At 45.1% G+C, this 26981-nt stretch overlaps 1 protein-coding gene across 1 annotated transcript in view; it reads left to right on the top strand.

The window, feature by feature from the left end:
* Window positions 1-8963, top strand: part of MAP3K21 (mitogen-activated protein kinase kinase kinase 21) — a 43799-nt gene extending 34836 nt beyond the window's left edge. The window contains exons 7-11 of the mRNA XM_087828982.1: window positions 1189-1339; window positions 1634-1731; window positions 3547-4332; window positions 4942-4944; window positions 6322-8963. Coding sequence (XP_087685108.1) covers window positions 1189-1339; window positions 1634-1731; window positions 3547-4332; window positions 4942-4944; window positions 6322-6725 — 1442 coding nt within the window. The 3' untranslated portion in view covers window positions 6726-8963. The remainder of the gene's footprint in view (window positions 1-1188; window positions 1340-1633; window positions 1732-3546; window positions 4333-4941; window positions 4945-6321) is intronic.
* Window positions 8964-26981: the final 18018 nt, after the last annotated feature.

The following is a 26981-nucleotide window of genomic DNA, read 5'->3' as shown; positions in this document are numbered from 1 at the left end:
ATTGAGACCTAGTACTTCAAAATACCAGGGAGCATTTTGGTTTTAGAAAGAGTGTTCAGCCTGGTGGAAAAATACATAAAGCTAATTTACCTGTCGCCTTCGCACTGCGAGAGTTTCAGGAAGGCCTGAATCAGTTTAGTGGAATGAAATAGAACTACGGACTGTTTTCAAAGGTGAGTCCAAAGAAACCTCAAAAGAAGGCTGAGAGGCCTTGGCCCATTTGGCTCAGTGGTTAGAGTGTCAGCCCTCGGACTGAAGGGTCTCGGGTTCGATTCCCGGTTAAGGTCATGTACCTGGGTTGCAGGTTCTTTCCGCAGACCCAGTCGGGGCGCGTGCGGGGGGGCAACCAATGGATGTGTCTCTCTCTCCCCGCCCTCCTTCCCTTCCAGTCTCTCGAGAGAGGGAGGGAGGAAGCTGAGGGAAGGGAAGCTGAGAGATGGCTGCTGGTTCTGGGACCAGAGGCTGGCGCATCCCGTAGTTGAGATAAACTCAGGTCTAATCATCTCCCAACCTACAGCTTTTCCCGCTCTGCTCGGCCGCTCTCCTGGGAGTGAAAGCTGCTGACCCTTTCCTCTCTAATTCCACTAACCCTCTGAATAAAAATGGGCAACATATTCAAGGTTGTCAGGCACACACGTACACGCAGATTCGTGCATATACATATATACGCACACACGTGTACACGTACATACGTCCGCTGTGAAATGTGGGAAACAGTGAAGCACAAATCGGGCATCGCCCATGCTGGTGCGGTGACTGAGCGAAATCGTGATGACTAATGAAAAATTGACTTGTTACAATTTTAAATGATAGCTTTACAACTTTAATTGATTTTAAAAATTGGTTAAGAAATTAGGGTATAAGTTTGTTTTAATTAAATGTTCAGTTTGGCTCTTTCCCCCCCCAGATAAAGTGAAATCCTAACTGGCACAGACTGTTAAATAAATAGATGTTATCAAATCTTTGCTACTAATTTACCTTGAATTTGTACCTTTTATTTCCATTTTCTTGCTGTTTTTATGACTAGAGGAAGAAGTTCACCATCGGTAGGGTGAAAGGAATCATTTCTTAATTATTTTCATGTTCCGTCATTGTTTACATGTCTCGAGTCAGGTAGTTTTACAACTGTTTCCATTCATTTGACTTTAAAATTTCTTAACTGGTTCATGAGTGATGCTGTCCACTTAGTGACTTCAGATGAAAGCAACAAGACTTGGGGAAGGAACACAGTCTGTCGACCGGAAGAATTTGAAGATGTGAGAAGGAATTTCAAGAGAAAAGGTTGCACCTGGGGACCAAATTCCATACAAATGAAAGAGCGAGCGGATTGCAAAGAAAGGTACGTGTGCGCCACCTGGTGGCTGCAGCGTGTGACACACGCAGTGCCTTCTGCAGCGTCTCGTCGGCCGGGCTTAACTTTTCAAAAGAAATTGGAATAATGCAGTGATATCCGAAATGGTTTTAATTCCTAGAATGAGTTTATCGTGCTAAATTACTGTTTAAAGTTAAATAGTTAAAATCTCAGATATGTTTTCTGTCTCATTTTAAGGTTTTATTTGCGCCTCATTAGCTCCTCCGAAGCTAATTTGTTGCGTGGTTTTATTACATTAAAATAAACACCTTTCTCTCACAGAATAAGACCACTCTCGGATGGCAACAGTCCTTGGTCCACTCTCTTGATAAAAAGTCAGAAAACCATGCCACTGGCGTCGTTATTTGTGGACCAGCCAGGTATGTGCTTCAGAAAACAGAAGTTGTTTGCCTCGGGCTCCGCTCCTGGGTCTCCCAGAAGCTCTGCTCCGGTCGCCTCGGGTGGCCCTTCAGGCGGCCAGGGTAGCAAATGGCGTTTCTTACACCTTTACTTAGGCTCGGAGCGACTTCCCGTCCATCCCGCGAGCCTTCCTGGTGGAAGGCACCTTGGCCCCACAGTGTTTATTAATGTGGAAAAGTTAATATCATAAAAATTAGTATCATAATTAATTATGCAGGACCAAATGAGGTTATTACAGGAGCTAGTAAATAGGAAAGCGCAGACACCTGAAATCCTGCTGGATTAAGCGGGTCTCCTGGAGAACTGTCGCCTCTTGACGTGAAACTTTGTCCACAGGTTAACTGTGGAAAATTGTTGCTTGGAGACTATTAGGGTGGAATCTTTATTATAATTTCAATGAGTCGTAATTATTTTTCATACTCAGCATTCCTGTTCAATATTCAGATATCAAAAAGGTTGACAAGGGCTGGAAATTGTTGAAAAGCCTCAGGAATCGTTATCATCAAAGAAAAGAAAAATTGGTCTTTACACCTGATCATTTAAATTAACAGGGTGCAAAGTTTTTTACTTCACTGTGGGTGCTGTGCTCAGTTTTGCAAGCACCTTGTCACCCATCACCCGCGCTCAGTGTCCTGTATTTCCGTGAGGACGTGCTTGCGGTGTGAGCACCTCCTTAAATGCATTGAGCGTCCATGAGGCGGGGGCTCCGTCATTCCTGGGGGCGCGCTGTCCAATGTATGGTCGTGTCCCGGCCCCTCCCTGTGAAGGCTCGAGGTTCTGCGGTTCACCGTCGGACATAGTTTCAGGCCTAAGGAAGATCAGTGGTCCGAACACCTGTTTCTACAGCATATCGCTCATTATTTGTGACTGTCCAGAGAGAAGAATTAATCAGAGAAGTCACGCTGCCATTTTCTTTCTTAAAATATTTGATCCTATTACATGCTCCCCCAAAGGACGGTTACAGGAATACGAGGGTCTATAGGGTGTCCCCCAAAAAAGGTGTATACACACTTCGAATAACGATAAGGCAGTGTTTACTAAAATACATCTCATTTTCAGAATTGCGCTATCAGCTGTTGAAGTGTGTATACATCTTGGGGGGACACCCTCTCTTTGGCTAAGTCAGTTTGGTCCCCATGAAGTTGACTCTATAGTCCACTGGAAGGTGCGTAGGCAAAGGGTGTACACTTGTCATGCCTGGAGGTGCCCCCCACCGCCCGCCCGCGCGTGTGTATTTGGACGAGGGAAAGGCACGTCTGTCTGGTACACCGCAGGGCCCAGGGATGTGCGTGCGCATCTCTGTGTCTCCGTGATCTCGTGTCTACAGTAGCTTTATCTTCCTGCCGCTGAGGACCATTCCCCAAGGCAGGGGACAGCAGCCGGTCTGCTGGGAGCCCTGGGCAGCCTTCCTTGGGGCCCCGCCGGGGGGAGCGTTTGCTGAGCTGAAAAGGACTCACCATGTGTATTGATTTAGAATATTTATCTATTAGGTTTTAGCTTTTTTTTTTTAATATATTTTTATTGATTTCAGAGAGAGGAAGGGAGAGGGAGAGAGATAGAAACATCAATGATGAGAGTCATTGATCAGCTGCCTCCTGCTGGGGGCTGAGCCGGCATCCCAGGCCTGTGCCCTGACCGGGAATCGAACCTCGATCTCCTAGATCTTAGGCTGATGCTCAACTGCTGGGCCACGCCGGCCGGGCAGGTTTCAGCTTTATTCTGCATGTAGTTAAAGGGCTCTTCCTGTGAAACACTCCTGTGTGTGTTTGTACCAGGTGCTTGCGAAGAACCAAAGCCCTCGGCTGACGGCTCAGAGCACAGGAAACCAAAGCAGGTCAGACCGGCCGGCCCGGCCTACGTGGACTTGCCTCCGGGGAAGGACGGCCACCGGGAGAGCCCGCTGGAAGCCGACAGCTGGGAGGAGGCAGCCCCCGGGAGCCCTGCCACGGGCACCCCGCAGGTGACGCCCACCAACAGTCTGAGCAGGTCGCCCCCGAGAAAGAGAACAGAGTCGGCCCTGTACGGCTGCGCCCTGCTGCTGGCGTCTGTGGCGCTGGGCCTGGACATCAGAGAGCTGCCCCGGGCGCAGGCTGCCGAGGAGCCGGGGCCCAAGGAGGAAAGGAAGAAACGAGAGGGCATCCTGCAGCGGGTGCCCAGGCCCCGCGGTGCCTCTGATCGCTGCCCCCGGCCGCCGTCCACCGGCGAGGGGCCCAGCGTCGCGGCCTTGCTGCCCCCTCCCAGCGCCCTGGGCCTCCTGTCCAGGCCTTCTCTCTCCACAAGGTGCCTGCTGCAGGCGGAGGGCGAAGACTCGTTCGAGGGCGGCGCCCACATCACGTGTGACCCCGACCTGCCCCCTCCAGATGTCTGCCCTGCCGTCGGAGGAGGTCCTCGAGAGCCAACCTCCAGGCCAGTACAGGAGGCCGACCGTGGCCTGTGGAGACACCCGTGTCCCCCCTGCTCGGAGCAGACCCGTGGGAACGCGCCTCCCTGTGCCTCTTCGAGGGAAAGAGTCACAGGCCACAGGCGGACCGTGTCTGATGGGAACGCATCTCAGGCCCCAGGTAGGCTGCACTCTGGGCGAAGGTGCAGACGCCACTGTAGACGTGAGAATGTCACCTTGTCTGGGAGCCTGACACGTGATTACATTTCCCAATGACCACATTTATTTTTTTTAAATGTATCTTTATTGATTTCAGAGAGAGGAAGGGAGAGGGAGAGAGAGAGATAGAAACATCAATGATGAGTCATTGCTCTGCTGCCTCCTGCAGGCCCCCGCCTGGGGATCGAGCCTGCAACCCGGGCCTGTGCCCTGACCGGGAATCGAACCCCGATCACCTGGATCCTAGGTCGACACTCAACCGCTGAGCCACGCCCAGCCGGGTCCCAATGACCACATTTATAAATGTGTTTTCACCATTCACACAGACCTTCGAGTTTTACCATTTAACTATCATTTGGATTCTGGGAAAAGTGTAATCAAACTTCAGTAACTTCAGCACGTAAGAGCACATAAAACCAGAAGACCGTGTAAGAATAAATGCCCTGCGTCCCTCGTGGTGAGAAGGCCGTTTGTCCAAATCTGAACCAGTGATTAGTGGGAGTGCTGGAGCTGACGCTGGTCGTCTCGCCTCCTCCACGTCGCCTGGCCTCGCCGCTCAGGCGGAGTCGAGCCGGTTACTGCAGAAAGCAGGTGGCACACTAGGTGTGTTAATCCTGCGTCTGTGAGATCAAGACGAGTAGTGAGTGAGACAATGTAGAGGAAACTTACATTTTACATGGTAGCACGTTGCTCTAAGTACATATATTAAGACAGAACGTGCTTTTACTCTCTTTACCTTCCCTCCCCCTTCTCATTAAGTCCTACACCTGGACATGATTTTTTTCAGGTTATTGTCCATTGCCTTTAGATAAATTGGTTTATTACTCCTTTGTAATACAATGAAATATTAGTAGTTTATCGTTGTACGTGGAGAAGTCCGAGCACAATAATCCCGTAGGAAACCATTTTTTTAAATTAAATTTATTGGGTGACATTGGTTTGTAGGGTTATATAGGCTTCAGACGTACATGTCCAGGATGCGCGATCTGTGGGAAACCACTCTTTTTCTCTTAACTGTAAGACGGTAATTATTTGCTAGAATGGTAACGAGCCAGTTCTTCAGAACAAAAAGAGGAGGGTAACCTGTAAAAACCTGCCTGCGTTCCTACTGTCATTTAAAGTGATATTTAACCATATACACCATCATTTTTAAAAGTCCTAACTTTACTCCTATCTAATCCTTTTTGGAACCTGCCCTGTTTATGGAGCAGCTCGACTGGCCGTTGGCACGTTGCTGACGACCTCGCTCCGACCACAGGTGTTGTTCCATAGTTTGCAGCCCTCTTTCCACCTGCAATCCATTTTCATAAGAAATCAAACAAGCAGTGTGTCCTAGCAGTTTTCAAAGGGTTGTGTTCAGGTTTCCTTTTCTTTCCCCTCAATCTTCACCCGAGGATAGTCTTACTGATTTTATTTATTTTTTAAGTATATCTTTATTTCAGAGAGGGGAAGGGAGAGGGGGAGAGAGGTAGAAACATCAATGATGAGAGTTACTGTTCGGCTGCCCCCTGCACAACCCCGACTGGGGATCGAGCCCACAACCCAAGCATATGGGACCGGGAATCGAACCTGGATCTCCTGGATCCCAGGTCGATACTCAATCACTGAGCCACGCCCTGCCGGGCTGCTTATTGATCTTAAAGAGAAGGGAAAGGAGAGAGAGAAACATTGACGTGGGACAGAAACGTGGATTGGTTGCCCCTATACGTGCCCCAACCAGGGATCACACCCGAAGCCGAGGTACGTGCCCTGACCAGGGATCAAACCCATGACTTCGGTGCGCAGGACGACTCTGCAACCAGCAGCCACTCCGGCCGGCCTGTGTTCTGGTTTCCTTATGGAAACTCACTTTAAGCGATTACCTGATTGACCTCTATTGATTTTTCTGATCTGCGTTGTGTTAGACGTCACAGTCTTTCTGATCGCACACTGTCTTTGTTTTCTCAACCAGCTGGAGCCACTGGAGCCCTTGCCCTGCCACCTGAGCGGGTGTGGGTGCCGCCCCACTCCTCCTGTGCCCACAGTAACCTGCCAGGCGAGGCCCCGCCTGGAAGACCAAGAGCTTTCACTACTGTGCCTCGGCCCCCCGCCCTGAGAGGCCCGTCGGACGCCTCCCAAGCCTTCCCCAGGAGGACAGAGCCTCGGCCGGCGCCGGCCGACCCTGGCCTGGGAGGTGCGGGCCCGAGCCCTGACTGTGCCCTCGGTGCCAAGGCTAGAACTAGGTCGCATGTGCCTTCCCTACTGGACGCCGACGTGGAGGGCCAGAGCCGGGACTGCACGCTGCCCCTGTGCCGGCCGAGGAGCGGAGGCGGCCGGCCGGCCGTCTACCAGCTGGAGAAAGAATTCCTGTCTTAAGTGCCTTATGTTGTTCGAGCATTTTTTTTTAAGGTGAATGAATTAAAACACTGTGTCTACCTGCGAATCGTTTCGTGCTGCTGTGTCTTCCGAAGCTGTGGCCACATCCCTGCAGCGGTAGTGGATGCCTGGCCTCTCCGGCAGGATGGACCCGAGCGCTGTCAGCTGTCCGCGTAGGTGGTTTTCCACTGGACTCCTGCCTGGTGACTTGAAATACACTCTGGTGTAGGACAGGAGGCGGCAGCGACCGAAGCTCTGCTGGGAAGGGTTCCCGAGGCACCACCTCAGTGCTGCCGCCCCGCTGTGTCCCGTCCGCGCCCCAAGGAGCCGGTCACTGTGTCCCCTCCCTCCCTCCCTCCCTCCTGCCCTTTTTTATTTGTCTTTTCTTTCCTTTCCTCACTTTTCCCTTCCTCTCTTTTGTGCCACAAAAAGCCAAGAAGAAGAATGTGCTTTTAGTAAGTAAAGGTGTCTATTTTTTACAAAGCGATAACTAGAATAGATGCGAAGTCCTATTTAAGGTGCCTGGACTCAGCGGTGGGTTTTATAACGCGTAGGCTCGCCCCAGTCTCACCTAGATCATGCACTATTTCCCTCTTTGAGGAAAATCTACTGAATGTAACTTCTGAAAGTGTACTGAATGTAACTTATGAATTTTACCCATTCGAAGTCCAAAAGATGTTTTTACAAGATTAGCCACCGACATTTGGCTCAGACCGTTACGTGTGCACCCGAGAGACGTGGGTCCCCAGGCTCCTCCTGAGAAAGGGGGCTTCCTGCCTCAGAGGCCATGTGGTTGGTCCCCAGAAGTGTAAGCCTCTTCATTCTGTAGCAGAATTTTAAAAAATTGACACACGTGTCATGTATTGTAAACATTCATGTCATTTAATTTTACTTTTCGCTATTTAAATGCATAATTGTGTTCATAACCCCAAATACAGTTAAAGAGAAACACTGCCAAGTGAAGAAGCAGCAATACTGTTCAAATTTAAGTTCTGTGCCTGTTTCACATTTTACTTAATTACCAAGAATAAAATATTAAACATCTGTTGATAAGTTGATACGGTGGAAACGACAAATGTATTTTCAGATATGGGTTTATAAAATGGATCTTTGGGTAGCTGACCGGATCTTAAATGACTTAATATTATAAATGAGTCACGAGTCTACAAAGAGGCCACTGAGTCATAACCAACAGATGGTCATCCAGGAGCTCGGTAAATGTGCCGTTTTTTCCCCTTCTGTCACTAGAACATGATTATTCAGACAATAAATTAGACAATAAATACTTAAATATTTCCATACAATGAAAAACTAAATTACAGATCTTACTTGATATTTTATTCCGAATTTCATCGTGGTTGAGGTTACTGAATAACTGAAATGTCAGCCATTCCGGTCAAATCAGGTGTGATAAAACACCTACGTAGAAAACACGGAACGGCCACTGTTCAGATACCTCAGTCACCTTGCGGCTGCGCCCCCAGCTCATGGCGGCCGGGGCACAGAATGCTTAGAGTAACATTTTGCCCTAAAGAAAACAATCTGTGTTTAAGATTCTTGCAGCAAAATCTCAGGTACCTGTTGCATTTCGTTGTATTACTGTCCATTCTGTGATTTGGCTTTACTTTCGGATAGATGTTGAATTAGGTCATCGAGATTTGGTTTCCTCAAAATTTTATCACCTCTGACCCTGTGCCTGGCGGCTGCTTACTCCGTCACTTGGGGGGCGTGTAACTTGCAGCTGAAAGTGGGGAGACGCAGGCCCGAAATAGTACACGAGAGAAGCATAGAAACTATGCTGTCAGTTTCGCTTCTGCCAAAACACCGTGTGGGGTGGGGGCTTGGAGCGTGTCCCTCTGTTCCTGTTCCTGTTCAGCTTTATTTTAATCAGCTCTGTTATAATGAATCTAGAAATGAAGCCATTTAAATAGGTAATTACAATATAAAGATTCACTCTCACGTGTTACTGCAGAAGTTTGTTGTTTTTTTTTTCCTCCAAGATCTATTGTACATTTGTGATTTTCTATGTGTACACTTAGCAGAACCTGGTTATTTATTTTTGTATAGACTTCATAGCTCACTGAAAGGTAAATAAACTGATTACTGTTAGTCAGCCATTAAGGTGCTCCCCCCGCAGAGACGAAGGCCTGGGCCTGTGTGATGTACTATGAAGCCTCGTGCGTGAAAAGATGTTTACATTTGTTGTCTATTTTTTCAATAAACTTTTTTTATAGTTGGTTTAGTTGCTCAGTGCCTTTGATCTACTCCTGACAGCTGGCTGTAGTTTGTAATGGTTTATTTTGTACTCAATGAGGAAAAGTATGTTAATAAAGACCATCAATGCTTAATAAGCCAGGTATTAACCTGCCAGATTCATTACACTATAGATCATTAAATGAGTCATGGGTTAAATACTTTCATAAAAGTGTAATGAAATATTTAAAGCCTCGTTTGGCTTATGTATGCATTGGAAAGTTTCATTTCCTAGTGAGAACTGGCGACCTCGTGCCCTGTCAGAGGGCAAGTTTTGGCAGCAAGGGATTAGTATATTAATGAAATGTCCATTGATGCTACAGGTATGTGATTAATGAGCCATGTTCATTGTTAACATGTTTAAATGAGATGAATTTCAGAAACCACCCAACATCTGGTAGTTCTTACTAAGCTTTGGTGAATTAGACAGATCGCAGCATTTCATGCAGATCCCAGCATCGCCCCACCAAGTGAGAGGGAGGGGAACGGATCATGTATCTCCTAGGTTCCCACGAGACACCTCCTCTTAGTCTTTTAAATACAATTTGCAAGGTAAGCAGTAGTATCCCTATGTCTTTGGATATGAGATGGACACACAGAAGTCTGGTCAGTTTCCTGAGAACCGGCCTGTATCTGATCGCTAACAGCCTCCTGCTCACCCCTGTGGTAACCACACGCATAGCGCAGGTGAAGATGCTTGAAACCTGAGCTTTGCCAGTGAAACCCAGGCTCACATAGTTTATCGTTCATCAAAAAGTTCAGGAGCTGCCCTGGCGGGTGTGGCCCAGCTGGTTGGCCTTGTCCGGTGCACCAAAAGGTTGCGGGTTCAGTTCCCTGGTCAGGGCACACGCCAGGGTTGCAGGCTCGACCCCCGGTAGCGGGTGTGCAGGAGGCAGCCCATCTCACACTGATGTTTTTCTCTCTCTCTCAAAATCAATAAAAATACTAAGAAAAAAAGTTCAGAAGTCTACAAATGTATAAGTACTTAATTCGAAGCAAAGCTAACTGTGGTGAGTATCATGCTTCCCCAGTGAGTGTAAAATGAAATGGAAAAGACTAGAACATCTCTATTAGAGCAACTAAGAAAAATGATGGGTTTATAAGTGGTGAAATTAAGAACTGCAGTACAAATGTAAAATAATTGGGCTGAAGTTGTCTATACTTCTGAAAAGGCCAACATGCGAAAACACAGTGAAGGAGGAGCCTTTATGAATGAAACCGTCGTGGATATGGTGCAGAGCATAAAAACGGACACTTGACATCCAAGCTGGGCCGGGGGAGGGTGGAGGGCTGGGCGGGAGGGGCGGGCCATCTCTCCAAGGCCACAGACCCACTGTTCTTACCAAGGTTTACTATATTCTTTTTGAGTATTTACTTGTGTGCTTTTAAGACAGTCTCTAGAGGCTTTAAATTTTTTAAAAGAGTTTTCACCAGTTATGGCTACTTTCCTGGAGGGAGGGTGGGGTCCTCGGACCTCCTCATGCAGCCATCCCGTAAGTGGAGCCTATGGCAATATTTTACAAAGCTGATCGCTAACTCCTTTAAATATATATATATATATACATATACATATATATATATCTTTATTGTTTTCAGAGAGGGAGAGGGAGAGATGGAAACATCAGTGATGAGTCATTGGTTGCCTCCTGCACGCCCCCGACTGGGGATCGAGCCCTCAACCTGGGCATGTGCCCTGACCGGGGATTGAACCATGATCTCCTGGATCCTAAGTCGATGCTCAACCGCTGAGCCACACCGGCCAGGCCTCTAACTCCTTTTGAAACATATTCTCCTATTGGCTCATGTAACACCACACACCTGAATTCATGCTGTTAACCCCTAAATGACTCTAAATAAACACATTGTAAGGCAAGTCACCCTGAATGTTCCTTCTCCATCCTAATCTTAGAATCCATTCGTACATTCTGCTTTCTTGTCATCGCTCGGGTATCTAAGGGGCATTTCAACCTGGACGTGGCCCAGACAAAACCCTTGACTCACCCCAGTCCATGAACTTGCACCTCCCTCCTCCTCAGCCATCAGCACCAGCCCCTGGCTAGTCCTAAAGTAGCAACATCCTGAATGCTTCTGTGTCACCCACGGTGGTTCCATAACCATTTGTAGAAAAACTGGGAGAATTACTCCCATTTTACAGATGAGACTGAAGCTTAGGGATATCAAGTAAATTACAGAATTTGAATCCAGTCTGAGTCTAGTCCATGCTTTTAAAAAATTGTTTAACGGTTTCAGGTGTACAGCTTAGTGGTTAGACAATCACATACTTTACAGTGTTCTTGATATGTCCAGTACCCCAGTAGGCACCACACAGAGTTATCACAATCTCATTGACCATATTTCCTATGCTCCCCCGTGACTGTTCTGTAGCTACCAACTCATGCCCCTTAGTCCCTTCACCTGTCACCCAGTGCCCAACCCTCCTCCTCTCTGGCCACCACTAGTTCTCTTTCTGTATCTCTGAGTCTGTTTCAATTTTGTTCATTTATTTTGTTCAGTAGATTCCACATATAAGTGAGATCATGTGGTATCTGTCTTTCTCTGACTGGCTTATTTCACTGAGCATAATATCCACACTGTTACAATGGTAAGATTCTGTTCTTCTTTATGGCCAAATAGTACTCCATTGGGTACATGTCCTGTCTTCTTTATCCACTCGTCTACTGATGGGCACCTGGGCTGCTTCCCCGGCTTGGCTATTGTAAATAACGCTGCAATGAGCATAGGGGTGCTCACTCTTTCAAATTAGTGTCTTGGGTTTCTCCGGATAAACATCCATCTTTAATTTTTTGAGGAAACTCCATACTGTTTTCTACGCACACTTGAAAAAGAATGTATATTCTGCTGCTTTGGGATGAAATACTCTGAAGATAGCAATTAAATCCATCTGGTCTAGTGTATCATTTAAGGCTAATGTTTCCTTGTTGATTTTCTGTCTGGAAGATTTATTCATTGATGTCATTGATGCCAATGGCGTGTTAATATCCCCTACTATGACTGCATTAATGTTGATCTCTCCCTTTATGTCCATCAAGATTTGTTTTATGTATCTAGGTGCTCCTAGGTTGGGTGCATAAATGTTTACAGGGTTATAATCTCTTGTTGAATTGATCCCTTATCATTATGTGGCTTCCTTTATCTTTTATTATAGTTTTTGTTTTAAAGTGTACTTTGATGTAAGTACCATTACTCCAGCTTTTTTTGTTCCAATGTGCATGGTATACCTTTTCCATCCCATTACTTCTAGTGTGTACCTTTCATTCTGAGGTGCGTCTCTTGTAGACAGCATATATTGGGTCTTATTTTCTTATCCATTCAGCTACCCTGTGTCTTTTGATTAGAGCATTTAATCAATTTATATTTAAGGTGGGTATCAATAGGTATGTATTCTTTATGGCTATGTTCCTCTATGCCCCCCCCTCCTCTTAAATAGAGCCCTTTAATATTTCTTATAATACTGGTTTGGTGGAATGAACTCCTTCAGCTTTTTCTTGTCTTAGAAGCTCTTTATTTCACCTTCAGTTTTGGATGATTGCCTTGTTAGGTAGAGTAGTCTTGGTTGTAGATCCTTGCTTTACATCACTTTGAATATTCCATGCCAATCCCTTTGGCCTGAAATGTTTCTGTTGAGAAATCAGCTGACAGTCTTATGGGAGCTCCCTTGTAGTTGACTATCTGTTTTTCTGTTGCTGGTTTTAAGATGCTCTCTTTGTCTTTAACCTTTGCCATTTTAATTATGATGTGTCTTGTTGTGGGCCTCTTTGGGTTCATTTTGTTTGGGACCCTCTGCACTTCCTGGTCCTGTGTGTCTTTTTCCTTCACCAGTTTAGGGAACTTTTCAGCCATAATTTCTTCAAATAGGTTCTCTATTCCTTGGTCTCTTTCTTCTGCTCCTGGTACCCCCTATGATACAGATGTTGTTATGCTTCATATAGTCCCAGGGGTCCTTTAGACTATCTCCGTTTTTTAAAATACTTTTTTCTTGTCCTAGCCAATTGGCTCAGTGGTTGGAGCATCAACCGAAGGACTGAAGGGGCCCAAGTTTGATTCTGGCCATGGGCACATACTTTGGTTGCGGGCTTAATCCCCAGGCCCCATTGGGGTGCATGCAAGAGGCAACCAATTGATGTGTCTCTCACACCGATGTTTCTCTCTCTCCCTTCAACTCTCTCTGAAAAGGAATGGAAAAAAAATATCCTCAGGTGAGGATTAAAAAAAAAAAAGGTAAAATTCTTTTTTCTTCTGTTGCTCTGACTGGGTATTTTCTGCTACCTTGTCTCCCTCATCACTGATTCAGTCCTCTGGTTCCTCTAGCCTGCTGTTGATCCCTTCTGGTGTGTTCTTCACTTCTGATTCCTCTTTATGGTTTCTATGTCATTTTCCATGCTGCTGAAGTTCTCGCTAAGTTTCCTGAGCATCCTTATGACCATTGTTTTGAACTGTGTTTCTGGTAGCTTGCTTACCTCCATTTCATTTAGTCCATTTTATGATTATTTCACCTGTTCTTTCATTTGGGGGGTGTATTTTTTGTCTCCCCATTTTGGCTGTCTTGCTGTATTTGTCTCTGTGTATTAGGTGGCTCTGCTATGATGGCCTGTGTTATAGGTATCTTGTGGGGCTCAGAGGTGATCCTCTCTAATAGCCTGAGCTAGGTGCTCCAGGTGTGGTCCTCAGGTGGGTTCTGTAAACCCTCCAATGTAGTTGAGTCTTGACTGCTGTTGCCCCTCTGCTGGCTCTGAGGATAGACCCCAAGCCTAATGTACGAGCTGCTGTGCATGGGCTGGTTCCACAAAGCTGAATTTGCCCCAACAGGGTCTGTTGAATGCTAGGACTTCCCTTTGTGTGTGCTGCTCATTTAGCTAATTGAGTCATTCTCTGATGTGACCTGAACCCCTGGTTGTGGTGGTTCTGGGGTCCCTTAGATGGGAATCTAGAGTCGGTTGATGTCAGTCCCTACCAGGGATGGGCCCTGTGCTCCCTGTTTGGAGCTACAAAGTGATCTAACCCTAAACCTAACCTTAATCATTACATTAACTGTAAACCAACACTAACTTTAAACCTAACCCTAATTATCACCTTCAGTCTCACCCTCACCCTAAATTTAATCCTATCATTCACTTTAAAACTTATTCTAACTCAACCTAAACCTAACCCTAGCACCAACCCTAAACTTAAACCACGCCCTAATCCTAACCTTAATGCTAAACTTAACTTTGATACTAACTTTGACCATTACACTAACACTCAACTTCACCCCACCTTTAACCTTACCCTCAAAGAGCTTCACCCTAAACCTCATACTAACCCTAACTCTAACCCTCTCACCCTAATTCTAACACTAACCTTTACCACAATCCTATCTTAAACCCTAAAACTAACACCAACCCTGTGTATAATGTGTATATTTGTGTGGTGTGTATATTTGTAGTTTGTGTCTGTGTGTGCTGTGTGTGACCTCCACTCAGGTGTTATTTTCAAAATGAACACGAGATGGCAGCAAAAAGCACTTCTCTCCCTCCAGGGCTCTGCCCAGCTGCGTAAAAATGAGAACGCAGACCTGTGGTACTGAGATAATTCATGGTTTAGGTCCTTCACATGCATCTCACCTCACCTGCAGCTTGAATATTCCAGATGAGGCAGGGACATTTATTACATCCATCTCTCAGTTATTTAAACTGAAGACTGACTGATTCTAACACAGTTCTGAGTCCAGACCCAAGGTCTAAATGGGCACACACATTATCCTGAACAAATAAAGTAATCCTGGAGTCCTTGCAGGCCTGGGCTGAATCTTGGTCATTCTATTTGATGAAAATCTGCACATAACCTAACGGCCCAGCTTGCCACGCACTCGCCCCAGCTGCATTTGCTGTGGGACTTGGGCAGGCAGCTGGGGAAGGGGACTGGGGCAAGGGAGTGGCCTGCCCTTCACAGGGGCACAGCCAGCACCAGGTCCCTGTAACAGTGACTTCCCCACTCCTACACCCTGCCTGTCCTCTGGCATTTGAAAATCTGTTCTCAGTCAGGAACACGGGTCTGCTTCTGCCCAGAGTCCTTCCTCTGAGGTCTCAACTGACAAGAGATTTCTACCCGCTCAGCATGGAGTCTAGAGACAGTTTCCTTACTGGGGAGTGTCTGAGCCCCAGACAGGTGCAGAGCTGACTTCTGGCCCCACCACCTACCAGCTGTGTGATCTCAGGCAAAGAAATGAAAACCAGTCTCCTCCTCTGTCAGCTGGGGTAACGGCTCCCTCTCCGGTGGGTTCAGTGAGGTGGTGCATTTAGCTCCTGTCCGGCATGTGATCGGCACTCCCTCTCCCTCCCTCCTCCCTTCTTAGTCTTTTCCTACCTTCCATGGGCCGGATAAATTGAGACATTAGCAAATAGTCCCCTTTTAGCTGAATGAGCTCTCCTGGTGTCCAAATAGCCAAAGTCCCCCTCAGTACTAACTCTTGCACCTGTGCTGGCTTTATCCCCGGGTTGGTATTAACCACAGCCTCTCTGGTCTCAACACCCCTGCTCCTCTCTAAACTCCTGGTCCCTGCCTCAGCTCAGGCCAGCGTCTCACCGGCCCTCTCACTGCTCTGATTCCTGTCCCTCTCTCGTCCAGTCCAACCTCCACACTGTCACCAGCTTGCTCTTTCTAAATCAGAGGTCTAATCCTGTCGCTTACCTGGTATGAAAACCACCGACAGCTTCCCCAGCCCAGAGAATCAAGCCTGTCTTCAGCACAGTGATGAGATGTTGTCTGGCCCCGGTTTCTACTCCGGGGGTATTTTCTATCAGACCACCCGCGCGGTCACCGGGAGCCCCAGCTGTCAGCATTCACCTCTCTGGTTGGAAGGTTGCAGGGGGTTTTCACAGGTGAGGCGCCGGCACTGAGACTGAGCCTGGATGCGGAAACCTGGGTAAAATATAGACTTTGGTTAATAATAACGTATCGATATGTGTCTATTAATTGTAACAATTCTATTTAAAAAATAGGAGAAATTGAGTCAAATGAGAGAAACATAATCGCATCCACATGGAACCTAGAGGAAATGTGCGGTGATTAGTAAAAATACACACTAATAAAATGGACCCTAAAAGAAGAAAAGTACAGGAAGATAAATTAGTCATCTGGGGACGTCTTCCTCTGCTGGTTCTCCTCTCATTGTTCTGAGTTTCCCTCTCCAGGGACAGGGACAAGCTGCTGGGCAGCTTCCCTAAGACCTGGCCCCACCCAGTGTCTCTCTCCCCCCCAGCCACGCCCACCAGTGAGGACACCATGCAGAGGGAGTCACAGGGGTTACTGACGATACCGTGTCAGCTAGAACTCTTGATCGCAAGAACTGGACACACTTACTGAGCTAAAATAAATTAGTAATTTTTAAATTGTAGAAATAAATTAATACTTGCAAGTTTAAGAGTGGGTTTGGACCTGGAAGGTCCAGGTTCACACTCTCTTGCAGAGGGACCCGGTCCCTCCTCAGCACTCTGTCCTGTTAAGTGCCTCTAGGTGGCACCCCTCACAGGCACAGTCTCCCTGCATCCAGGGCCTCCAGACCCTCCAGGCTGCCACCACTCACCCTCCCAGTGCCTGGAGGGTTTCTCCTTCCCTTGGGCTCCATGTCAAGTCACGGGTTTAAATGCCTTTGGCCTGGCTTGAATGACATCAGAACGCCCGGAGGCAGGGCTGGCCGGACAGGGGGTCGGCCCCCGGGAACCATCTGAGTGGGGGCAGGTGCAATGAGTTTCCCAAGGGGAAGCTGAGGTGCCGGACTTGAGAACAGAGGCTGGGGTGGCCCGGAGAGCAGCGGGTTCCACGTCACGGACACCCACTGTGCAGCTGCAGCATCTGAAGCCACGGGCGGAGGGGTTCCCGGGTCAGGGGCTGCAGCCACCGCCCAGTTCACCTGTGTCCTCCCACAATGGCCAGAAGCTCTTCCACTTGCTGAAAATGTGAGAATAATTAGACGTTAAAACATCGTTCTGGTTTGGATCAAGGGGATTCGGGTGCCTGGCTGAGCACAGGGCTCTTATACTTGAGCTAAGCCGTGGCAGGTCCTGAACAGGTGAGGGCGGCCGCGGGCCAGTCCTTCACTGGGGACGGTGGGGCCCTGGGCCTGGAAGCCCCCTTTTAGGAGACTCGGAAGGACAGCTAGTCATTTCCTCCAGCAACCGGAAATGAGAGACTCCACGGAAGTGGGAGGTGGTGACCCATAATTTCACCTGGATATTATTAGATCAGGTGTAATGGGGTCACTGGAACACCCTGAGGTCTGAAAACGCTTCATTTCCTGAATGGCAACCTTCGCACACAGCCCCCAATTCCCGATTGTTCTCTATTCCTAAACTATGTGACCTGCCTCCCGCTGAGGACTTAGGTCGGGCCTGGGCTGGTTACAGCCCTGTTCAAACTGGGTGATTTGCAACAACCTGAACATGGCTCCTGGATTAGAGATAAATTCTTTTCTGATGCCAACAGAGCATGACAAAGCTGAAGCTCCAGGAAAACCTTGGCGCAGGGAGCAGACGTGCTCCCGTCTGGGTGAGGCACTGCGGGGAGGAGAGACAGCCCGTCTTGTCACCGACCTGGCAGCTCTACTTGCAGGGGCTGCTCGCTCTGTGTGTTTAACTCCCTTCCATCACCTTTCCGGACTGAGCGCGAGGATAGGTGGGGATGGGATGTGGAGGGAGGCACAGGAAGGTGGAGTCTGCAACCAGTGCTTGCTGAACCTCTACGCTGATTGCCTGTCTATAAACAGGAAAGACCCCGCTTATATAGTTATTGCTTAAAAGTGATAATGCCCAGGGATTCAATGTTCAGGAGTGTCCATGAACAGCTGGTTTATGCTCAAGGTTTTTTCACATGAGTCCATGCTCAGTGGTGTTATTTCTCCTAAGGGTCCCATTTTAAAAGAGAATACATATTCAGAAGGGTCCATGTTCCAGAGACTCCATGCTCCAGAGTCTCCATGCTTAGGTGGGGTCTATAATTTGGAGACAGATAGGAAGCTGGGTCAATATTTAGGACTTCTATACCCGGAAAAGTACATCTTCATAGGTTATTCACAGTCAATAGGATGCATGGTAATTTGTGTGAGGATCAGGGTAGTTTTAATTAAAGCAGTCCATGATCAGAAGGGTCTTATTTAGGGATTTCATGCTCAGGAATGTAAATATTCAGATATTACACATAATGAAAAGGGTATATGCTCAAGTGGGGTTATGTTAAGGGGAGATTAAAATCAAAGCAGGTCATGATCAGGAAAGTCTACAATTAGGGGTTTCATGCTCAGGAAGGTACATGTACAGAGGTAACACAAAATCACAAGGGAACATTTTCAAGATGAACTAAAATCAGGAAATTCATACTTACAGAATTCCAAGAACCTAAGTGTGTATCCTTCTGAGGTATATGCTTAGATGTGATTGCAATCGATGATCCCATGTTCAGGATGGTCCATGATCAGGTTGTTTAAGCCCAGGATTTTTCACCTGAAGGGAGTTCATGATCTGGGCGTGGGGGGTTCATTCTGTGAAGTGTATCATTCTCAGAGTAGGGAGTATTCAATAGGCTTCATGCTAAAAAGAAACCATGCTCAGGAATGTCCGTGTTCAGATATTACACACGTTCAAGAGGGTACATGCCCAAGGAGGCTATATAAAGGGGCAACTAAAATCAAAGCAAGCCAGGATCAAGAGTCTACAATTATGGGGTTCATGCTCAGGATGTCATAACTACAGGGGTTACACAAAACACAAAGAAACTTTCTACTGAACAACTAGGATCAGGGAAATTAATACTTACGGAATTCCATGAATAGATGTCCACGCTTCCTAGATACAGGCTTAGACGTAACTTTGATCATTGATTCCAGCTTAAGGAGGGTCTTTGTTCAGGTTTCTTATCCACACTATGTTCCACACACTAGAGCCAATGCTCGGGGTGTTCTATCTCATGAGTGCTCTGTTCTCAGAGTGCGACCTCACTCAAAAGTTTCCATTCTCGAAAAGTTACATGTTTTATCTCATGAGTGCTCTGTTCTCAGAGTGCGACCTCACCCAAAGTTTCCATTCTCGAAAAGTTACATTTTCAGATAATAAACATAAACAGGGGGCTATATGCTCAAGAGGGGCTATGTTCAAGGAGATTAAAATCAAAGCAGGTCATGATGAGGAGGGTCCATGTTGAGGGGTTTCATACTCAGGCAGGTACATGTATATGGAATACACATAATCAAGTGGGTACATGCTCAAAAGGGGCTACAATTATGGAAGTTGGTTCTTTGTGCAGTCCATGACCAGAAGCATCCACACTTATTGCATTACTGTTTAGTCGTGATTAAGCCCAGCGATTCCAGGATCAGGAGTGTCCATCCCTGGGCCCTTATTTTAGGATGTTCTGCACTTCAGGGTTCCTTGTTCAGTGATGTTATTTCTAATGAGGGTTCCATTATCATAGTACATTCATACACAGAATGGTCCAGGCTCATGTGGGTTCACACTCACAGGAAGCTGTCTATGGTCTGAAGGAATATAGTTTGCTAGGTCTCTGCTCAGTCATTCCATATTCAGAAAAGTACATATGGAGGTATTACACCTGATCAATGGAAAACCTGCTAAAGAGGGGCTAAAACCATGGTAATTTATATTCAGAGAGTACATGTTTCAAAGGGTCCATAATTAGGGGGCCCATGCTAAGGAAGTTACCTATACATGGGTTACACAAAAACACAAAACAACATTATCAAGATGAACTAGTATCAGGAAATTTATACTTACAGATTCCATGAACAGAAATACCCACGCTTCTGAGATACATGCCTAGATGTGATTGTGTTCATCGATTCCACTTTCAGAGGGTCCATACTCAGGTAGTTGAAGCTCAGGATGTTCCATATGAACTGTGTCCATGGTTAGGGGGTTTCATTCTCTGTAGTGCATCATTTTCAGAGGGAGTTCATATTCAAAAGACTCCATGCTCAGAAAAATCCATGCTCAGAAATTACATGATCAAATAAAACATATAATCAAGAGGGTACATGCTTAAGGGCAGCAATTTAATATGTGGATTAACATCAAAGCAAGCTACAAACAGAAGTGTCTACAATTAGGGGTTCCATGTTCGGGAAGTTACATGCACAGGGGTAACATAAATTCAGAACAGAACATTCTCTGGGTAAACAATCAAGGAAATTATTACTTACAGAATTCCATGAGCAGAAATGGCCACTCTTCTTAGATTCATGCTTAGATGTAACTGTGGCCAATGATTCCATGTTCAGGGGGATCCAGGTTTAAGTTATCCACACAAGACAGGCCATGGAGAGGGAGTTTATTCTCACGAGTGATTCATTCTTAGTGTGGGTCCCTAATCAAACGTTTCCATCCAAAGAACTTTACATGTTCAGGTGTTAAACATCAAAAAGAGGGGATATGCTCAGAGGGTGCCACATTCAAAGGAGATTAAAATCAAAGTATGTCACGGTCACTAAGCTCTGTGCTGAGAGTTTTGATGCTCAGAGTGGTACACATTCAGGGGATAAACAAGTTAGGTACATACTGGAAAGTGGCTCTACTTAGGGAAGTGGATTCTGAGCACAGCCCATGATCAGAAGTGTCCACACTTATTGAGTTGCTGTTTATCATTGATTATGCCCAAGGATTCCATGACCAAGACTGTATATTCCTTGAACAGCTATGTTCAGGATATTCCACACTCATGGGTCGATGCTGGGTGTCGGTATTTCTCAGAATGGTTCCATTATAAGAGGACATTCATACTCAGAATGCTGTAGGATCACATGGGTCCATGCTCATGAGGAAGGGTCTATGGTCTGACAGTACACAGCCAACTCTCTGCTCAGGCCTTCCATGCACACAAAAGTAAATATTCTGTTCTTATACACAATCAGTGGTATACATTATCAAGAGGGGCTAAGATGATGGTTGTTTAAGTTCACAAAATACATGTTTGGGGGGATGACAATTGGAGCTTCCATGCTCAGGAAGGTACTTGTATGTTCTTACAAAAAATCACACAGGTATACTCTCAGGATGAACTAGGATCAAGGAAATTATTGCAGCATTCCATGGATGTACAGGTCAAGGATTCCTAGGTATATGCTTAGAAATGACGGGGCTCATTGATTCCACATTCAGAAGGGTCCATTCTCAGATTGTTTAAGCTCAAGATGTCCCACAGAAAGACCTTCCATGGTCTTGGGGATATATTTTCTGAAGTATATCATTCTCAGAGTGCTCAAAATCCAAAAGGCTCTATGGTCAGCAGACTCCACGCTCAGGAAAGTATGAGTTATTATATTACACATAATCTAGAGGATACATACTGAAGAGGGGCTGTTAAGGGGATATTAATATCAAAGCAGGTCATGATCAGGAGAGTCTACAATTAGGTGTTTCATGCTCAAGAAGGTACATTTACAGGGTTACACAAAAATCACAAAACATTCTCAAAGTAAACAAGGATCAAAGAAATTAATACTTACAGAATTCCATGAACAGAAATATCCCTGATTCTTGGTTCATGCTTAGATGCTATTGTGCTCATTGATTCCATGTTCTGGAGCATCCGTGCTCAGTTGTTGAAGCTCAGGATGTTCCACATAAGCATAGTTAGAGGGCTTCATGATCTGAAGTGCATCATTCTTAAAGGGGTCCATATGCAAAAGGCTCCATGCATAGCAGAATCCATGCTCAGACATGTACATGTTCAGATTAAACATATAATCAAGAGGGTACCTGCTCAAAGGGAGTTATCTAATAGGGATATTAACATCAAACAAGCCACGATAACAAGTATCTACAATTAGTGATTCCATGTTCGGGTAGTTACATGTACAGGGTTAACACAAAATCACAGCAGAACATTCTCTAGGTAAACAACAATCAGGGAAATTCATACTTACAGAATTCCATGAACAGAAATGTCCACTCTTCCTTGAAGATTCATGCTTAGATGTAATTGCGGTCATTGATTCCATGTTCAGGGGATCATGTCCATGATGTTTATCATCAAATTACCCACACAATAGAGGCAATGGATAGGGTGTTTATTCTCAGGAGTGTTTAATTCTTAGTGTGGGTCATTATTCAAACGTGTCCATGCACATAATTTTACATATTCAGGCATTAAACATCAAGAAGAGGGTATATTCTCAAGTGGCGTGGTATTCAAGTGAGATTAACATAGAAGTATGTCATGGTCAGTAGGCCTCATGCTGAGGGTTCTGATGCTCAAGCTGGTACACATTCAGGGGATAAACAAGTATGTACATACTGGAAAGTGGCTCTAATTAGGGAAGTTGATTCTGAGTGCAACCCGTGATCAAAAGTGTCCACACTTACTGAGTTGCTGTTTATCATTGATTATGCCCAAGAATTCCATGATCAAGAGTGTATATTCCCTGGACCTTTATGTTCAGGATATTCCACACTCATGTGTCCATGCTGAGGGTCGGTACATTTCAGAATGTTTAGAAGAGGACATTCATATTCACAGTGGTGTAGGATCCCATGGGTTCATGCTCATCAGAAAGATGCTATGGTCTGACGGCACATAGCCAGCTCTCTGCTAAGGCCTTCCATGCTCAGAAAAGAACATATTCTGTTCTTATACACAATCAGCGTTACACATAATCAAGAGGGGCCAAGATCACGGTTGTTTAAATTCACAGAATAGATGATTAGGGGATCGACAATTAAGAGCATCCATGCTCAGGAAGGTACTCATATGTTGTTACACATATTCACAATGGTGCATTCACAGGATGAACTAAGATCAAGGAAATGACAGAAATCCATGGATTTATGTCAACAATTCATAGGTATATGTTTAGAAATGACTGTACTCCGTGATTCCATGTTCACAAGGGTCCTTTCTCAGATTGCTTAAGCTCAGGATATCCCACAGGAAGACGTTCCATGGTCTTGGGGATACATTTTCTGAAGTGTGTCATTCTCAGAGTCGTTCACATTCAAAAGGCTCCATGGTCAACAGTATCCACGCTCAGGAAAGTATGAGTTATTATATTACACATAATCTAAAGGATACATGCTCAAGTGCAGCTACATTAAGGGGAGGTTACAATCAAAGAAGGTCAGGATCAGGGGAATATACAATTAGGAGTTTCATGCAGAGGAAGGTATAGGAAAAGGGATTACACAAAACCAAAAAAATTTTTTTTCAAGGATCAAGGAAATTAATACTTACAGAATTCCACGAAAAGAAATGTCCACTCTTCTTAGATTCATGCCTAAATATACACACAGTCATTCATTCCATGCCCAGAGGATCCATGTTCCTGGTGTTTATCTTCAAGTTATCCATACAAGATAGGCTGTGGATAAGCTGTTTCTTCTCGAGAGTGTTTTATTCACCGTGTTTGTCCATGCTCAAAAGTTTCCATGCACAGATTTTACATGTTCAGTTATTAAACATCAAGAAAAGAGTATATGCTCAAGTGGTGCGATATTCAAGGGAGATTAAAATTGAAGTATGTCACAGTCGGTAGACGCAATGATGAGGGTTTTGATGCTCAGGCTGGACACATACAGAGGATGAACTAGCAAGTAGGTGCATGCTGGAAAGTGGCTCTGATTAAGGAAGTGGATTTTTAGGGCAGTTTATAATCAGAAGTGTCCATCCTTATTGATTTGCTGTTTAAAAGTGAATATATCCATAGTTTCCATGGCCCAGAGTGCATATTCCTTGGGCCTTTACGTTCAGGATATCCACACAGGAGGGTCCATGCTCAGTGTTGTTAATTCTCTGAAGGGCCACATCCTAAGAGTGCATTTGTACTCAGAAAATCCAAGATCATGAGGGTTCATGCTCCTAAGGAGGGGAGTATGGTCTGAAGGTACATAATCAGCCAGCTCTCTGCTCAGGCCTTCCATGCTCATGAACGTACATACTCAGGTTTTATACATAATCAAGGGAATACATGACCAGGAGCAGTTAATATAATGGAAGTGTATAATCAGAGAGGACATGATTACGGGGGTCCATAATTAGGGGGTCCTTGTTCAAAAACATACATGTACAGGGGGTTAAAATGATCACAAGGGCACATTCTCAAGATGAACTAGGTTCAACAAAATTAATACAGAATTCCATGAACAGAAATGGCAATAAGTCATAGGTACATGCTTAGAAATCATTGTCTTCATTGATTCCATGTTCAGGAGGGTCCATGCTCAGGTCTTCTAATCCCAAGATGTTCTACACAAAGAGCTTCACTCGCCTGGGGGATTCATTCTATGAGTAGATCTATACAAAATTCCTCAGGCTCAAGAGAATCCACTCAGGAATGTACATGTTCACATAGTACACATAATCAATAGGGTACATGCTCAAGTGGGGCTATGTTAACGGAGATTAAAATCAAAGCAGGTCATGATCAAGAAAGTCTACAATTAGGGGTTTCATGATCAGGAAGATACATGTACACAGATGACACAAAATCACAAGGGAACATTCTCCAGATGAACAAGAATCAAGAAATTTATACTTACAGAATTCCAAGAACCTAACTGTCCATCCTTCTTAGGTATATGCTTAGATGTGATTGCAATCTATGATCCCATGTTCAGAAAGGTCCATCCTCAGGCTGTTTAAGCCCAGGACATTCCACATGTAGAGTCTATGGTCTGGGTGTGGGGGTTCATTCTGTGAAGTATATCATTCTCAGAGTGGGGTGTATTCAATAAGCTTCATGCTCAGGAGAATCCATGCTCAGCAATATTCATATTTTTAGATATTACACATATTGAAGAGGGTACATGCTCTGGGAAGCTATATAACAGGGCAACTAAAATCAAAGCAAGCCAGGATCAAGAGTCTACAATCATGGGGTTCATGCTCAGGATGTCACAACTACAAGGCTTACACAAAACACAAAGAAACTTTCTACTGAACAACTAGGATAAAGGAAATTAATACTTACAGAATTCCATGAATAGATGTCCATGCTTCTTAGATACAGCCTTAGATGTAGCTTCGATCATTGATTCCAGGTTCAGCAGGGTCCTTGTTTAGGTTTGTATCCTCACCTTATTCCACAGAGGAGAGACCATGCTTGGGGTTTTCTATGTCATGATTGCTCCATTCTCAAAGTGTGCCCTCACATTAAAGATTCCATACTCAGGAAGTTACATGTTCAATGATCAAATATAATCCAAGGGGGTATATGCACAAGTTGGGCTATGTTCATGGAGATTAAAATCAAAGCAGGTCATGATCAGGAGTGTCCACCCTGAGGGATTTCATACTCAGGCAGGAACATGTGTATGGGACATACATAGTCAAGTGGGCACATGCTCAAAGTAGGCTATGATTAAGGATGTTGATTCTTCATGCAGTCCTTGATAAGAAGTGGCCACACTTGTTGAGTTGCTGTTTAGAAGTGATTATGCTCAGGGATTTCATGATCAGGAGTGTCTATCCCTGGACATTTATGTTAGGATGTTCCACACATGGGGATGCTTTCTTGGTGGTGATATTTCTCATGAGGGTCCCATAATCAAAGTACATTCATACTTAGACTTGTCCAAGATAATGTGGGGTTATGCTCAGAAGTACTCGTTTAAGGTCTGAAGGAATATATTCAACCAGGTCTCTGCTCAGACCTCCAAGTTCAAAAAAGTACATATTGAAGTTTTATATGGATCAAAGGAAAACCTGCTCAAGAGAGGCTAACTGATTTGAAGAAAATACATGATTGTGGGTCCCCTATTAGAGGGTCCATGCTAAGGAACTTACCTGTACATGGGTTACATGAAATCAAAGAAGAACATTCTCAGAATGAACTAGTATAAGGAAATTTATACTTACAGAATTCCATGAACAGAAATATGCGTATTTCTTCACCACATGCTTAGATTTGATTGTGTTCATTGATTCCATGTTCAGGAGGGTCCATGTTCAGGTTGTTTAAGCTCAGGATATCCCACAGGAAGACATTCCATGGTCTTGGGGATACATTTTCTGAGGTGTGTCATTCTCAGAGTCATTCACATTCAAAAGGCTCCATGCTCAGAGGAATCCACACTCAGGAAAGTATGAGTTATTATATTAAACACAATCAAGAGGATACATGCTCAAGTGGGGCTATGTTATGGGGGGGTTACAATCAAAGCAGGTCATGATTAAGGGAATATACAATTAGAGGTTTCAAGCTCAGGAAGCTATAAGGAAAGGGGTTACACAAAATCACAACAGGACATTCTCTAGGTAAACTACAATCAGGGAAATTAATACCTACAGAATACCATGAACAGAAATGTTCACTCTTCTTAGATTCATGCTTAGATGTAATTGCGGTCATTGAGTCCATGTTCAGGGGATTCATCTTCATGGTATTTATCTTCAAGTTATCCACACAAAAGAGGTTGTGGATAAGCTGTTCTCGAGATGTTGTATTCTCAGTGTGTGTCCTTACTCAAAAGTTTCCATGGACAGATTTTACATATTCTGGTATTAACATCAAGAAAAGTGTATATGCTCAAGTGGCGCCATATTCAACGGAGATAAAAATCGAAGTATGTCATGGTCAGTAGGCATCTTGATGAGGGTTTTGATGCTCAGGATGGACAGATACAGGGGATGAACTACCACGTAGGTACATGCTGGAAACTGGCTGTGAATAGGGAAGTTGATTTTTAGGGCAGTGTATCATCACACGTGTTCATGCTTATTGAGTTGCTGTTTAAAAGTGATTACATCCAGAGGTTCCATGATCCAGAGTGCATATTCCTTGGGCCTTTAGGTTCAGGATAGCCACACAGGAGGTCCATGCTCAGGAATTTACATGTTCAGGTATTAAACAATATCAAGGGGATCGTTTACAATCAGACAATACATGATTAGTAGGGTCCACAATTAGGGGGTACTTAGGAGGTTACATGTACAGGGGTTACAAAAAATAACAAAAGTACGTATCAAGAGAACTAGGGTCAAGGGAATTATTACAGAATCCATGAA

The sequence above is a fragment of the Miniopterus natalensis genome, chromosome 21 (genome assembly GCF_054644295.1).
Source record: "Miniopterus natalensis isolate mMinNat1 chromosome 21, mMinNat1.hap1, whole genome shotgun sequence".
NCBI classification, from domain to species: domain Eukaryota; kingdom Metazoa; phylum Chordata; class Mammalia; order Chiroptera; family Miniopteridae; genus Miniopterus; species Miniopterus natalensis.
This window is presented reverse-complemented; position numbering and strand designations above follow the sequence as displayed.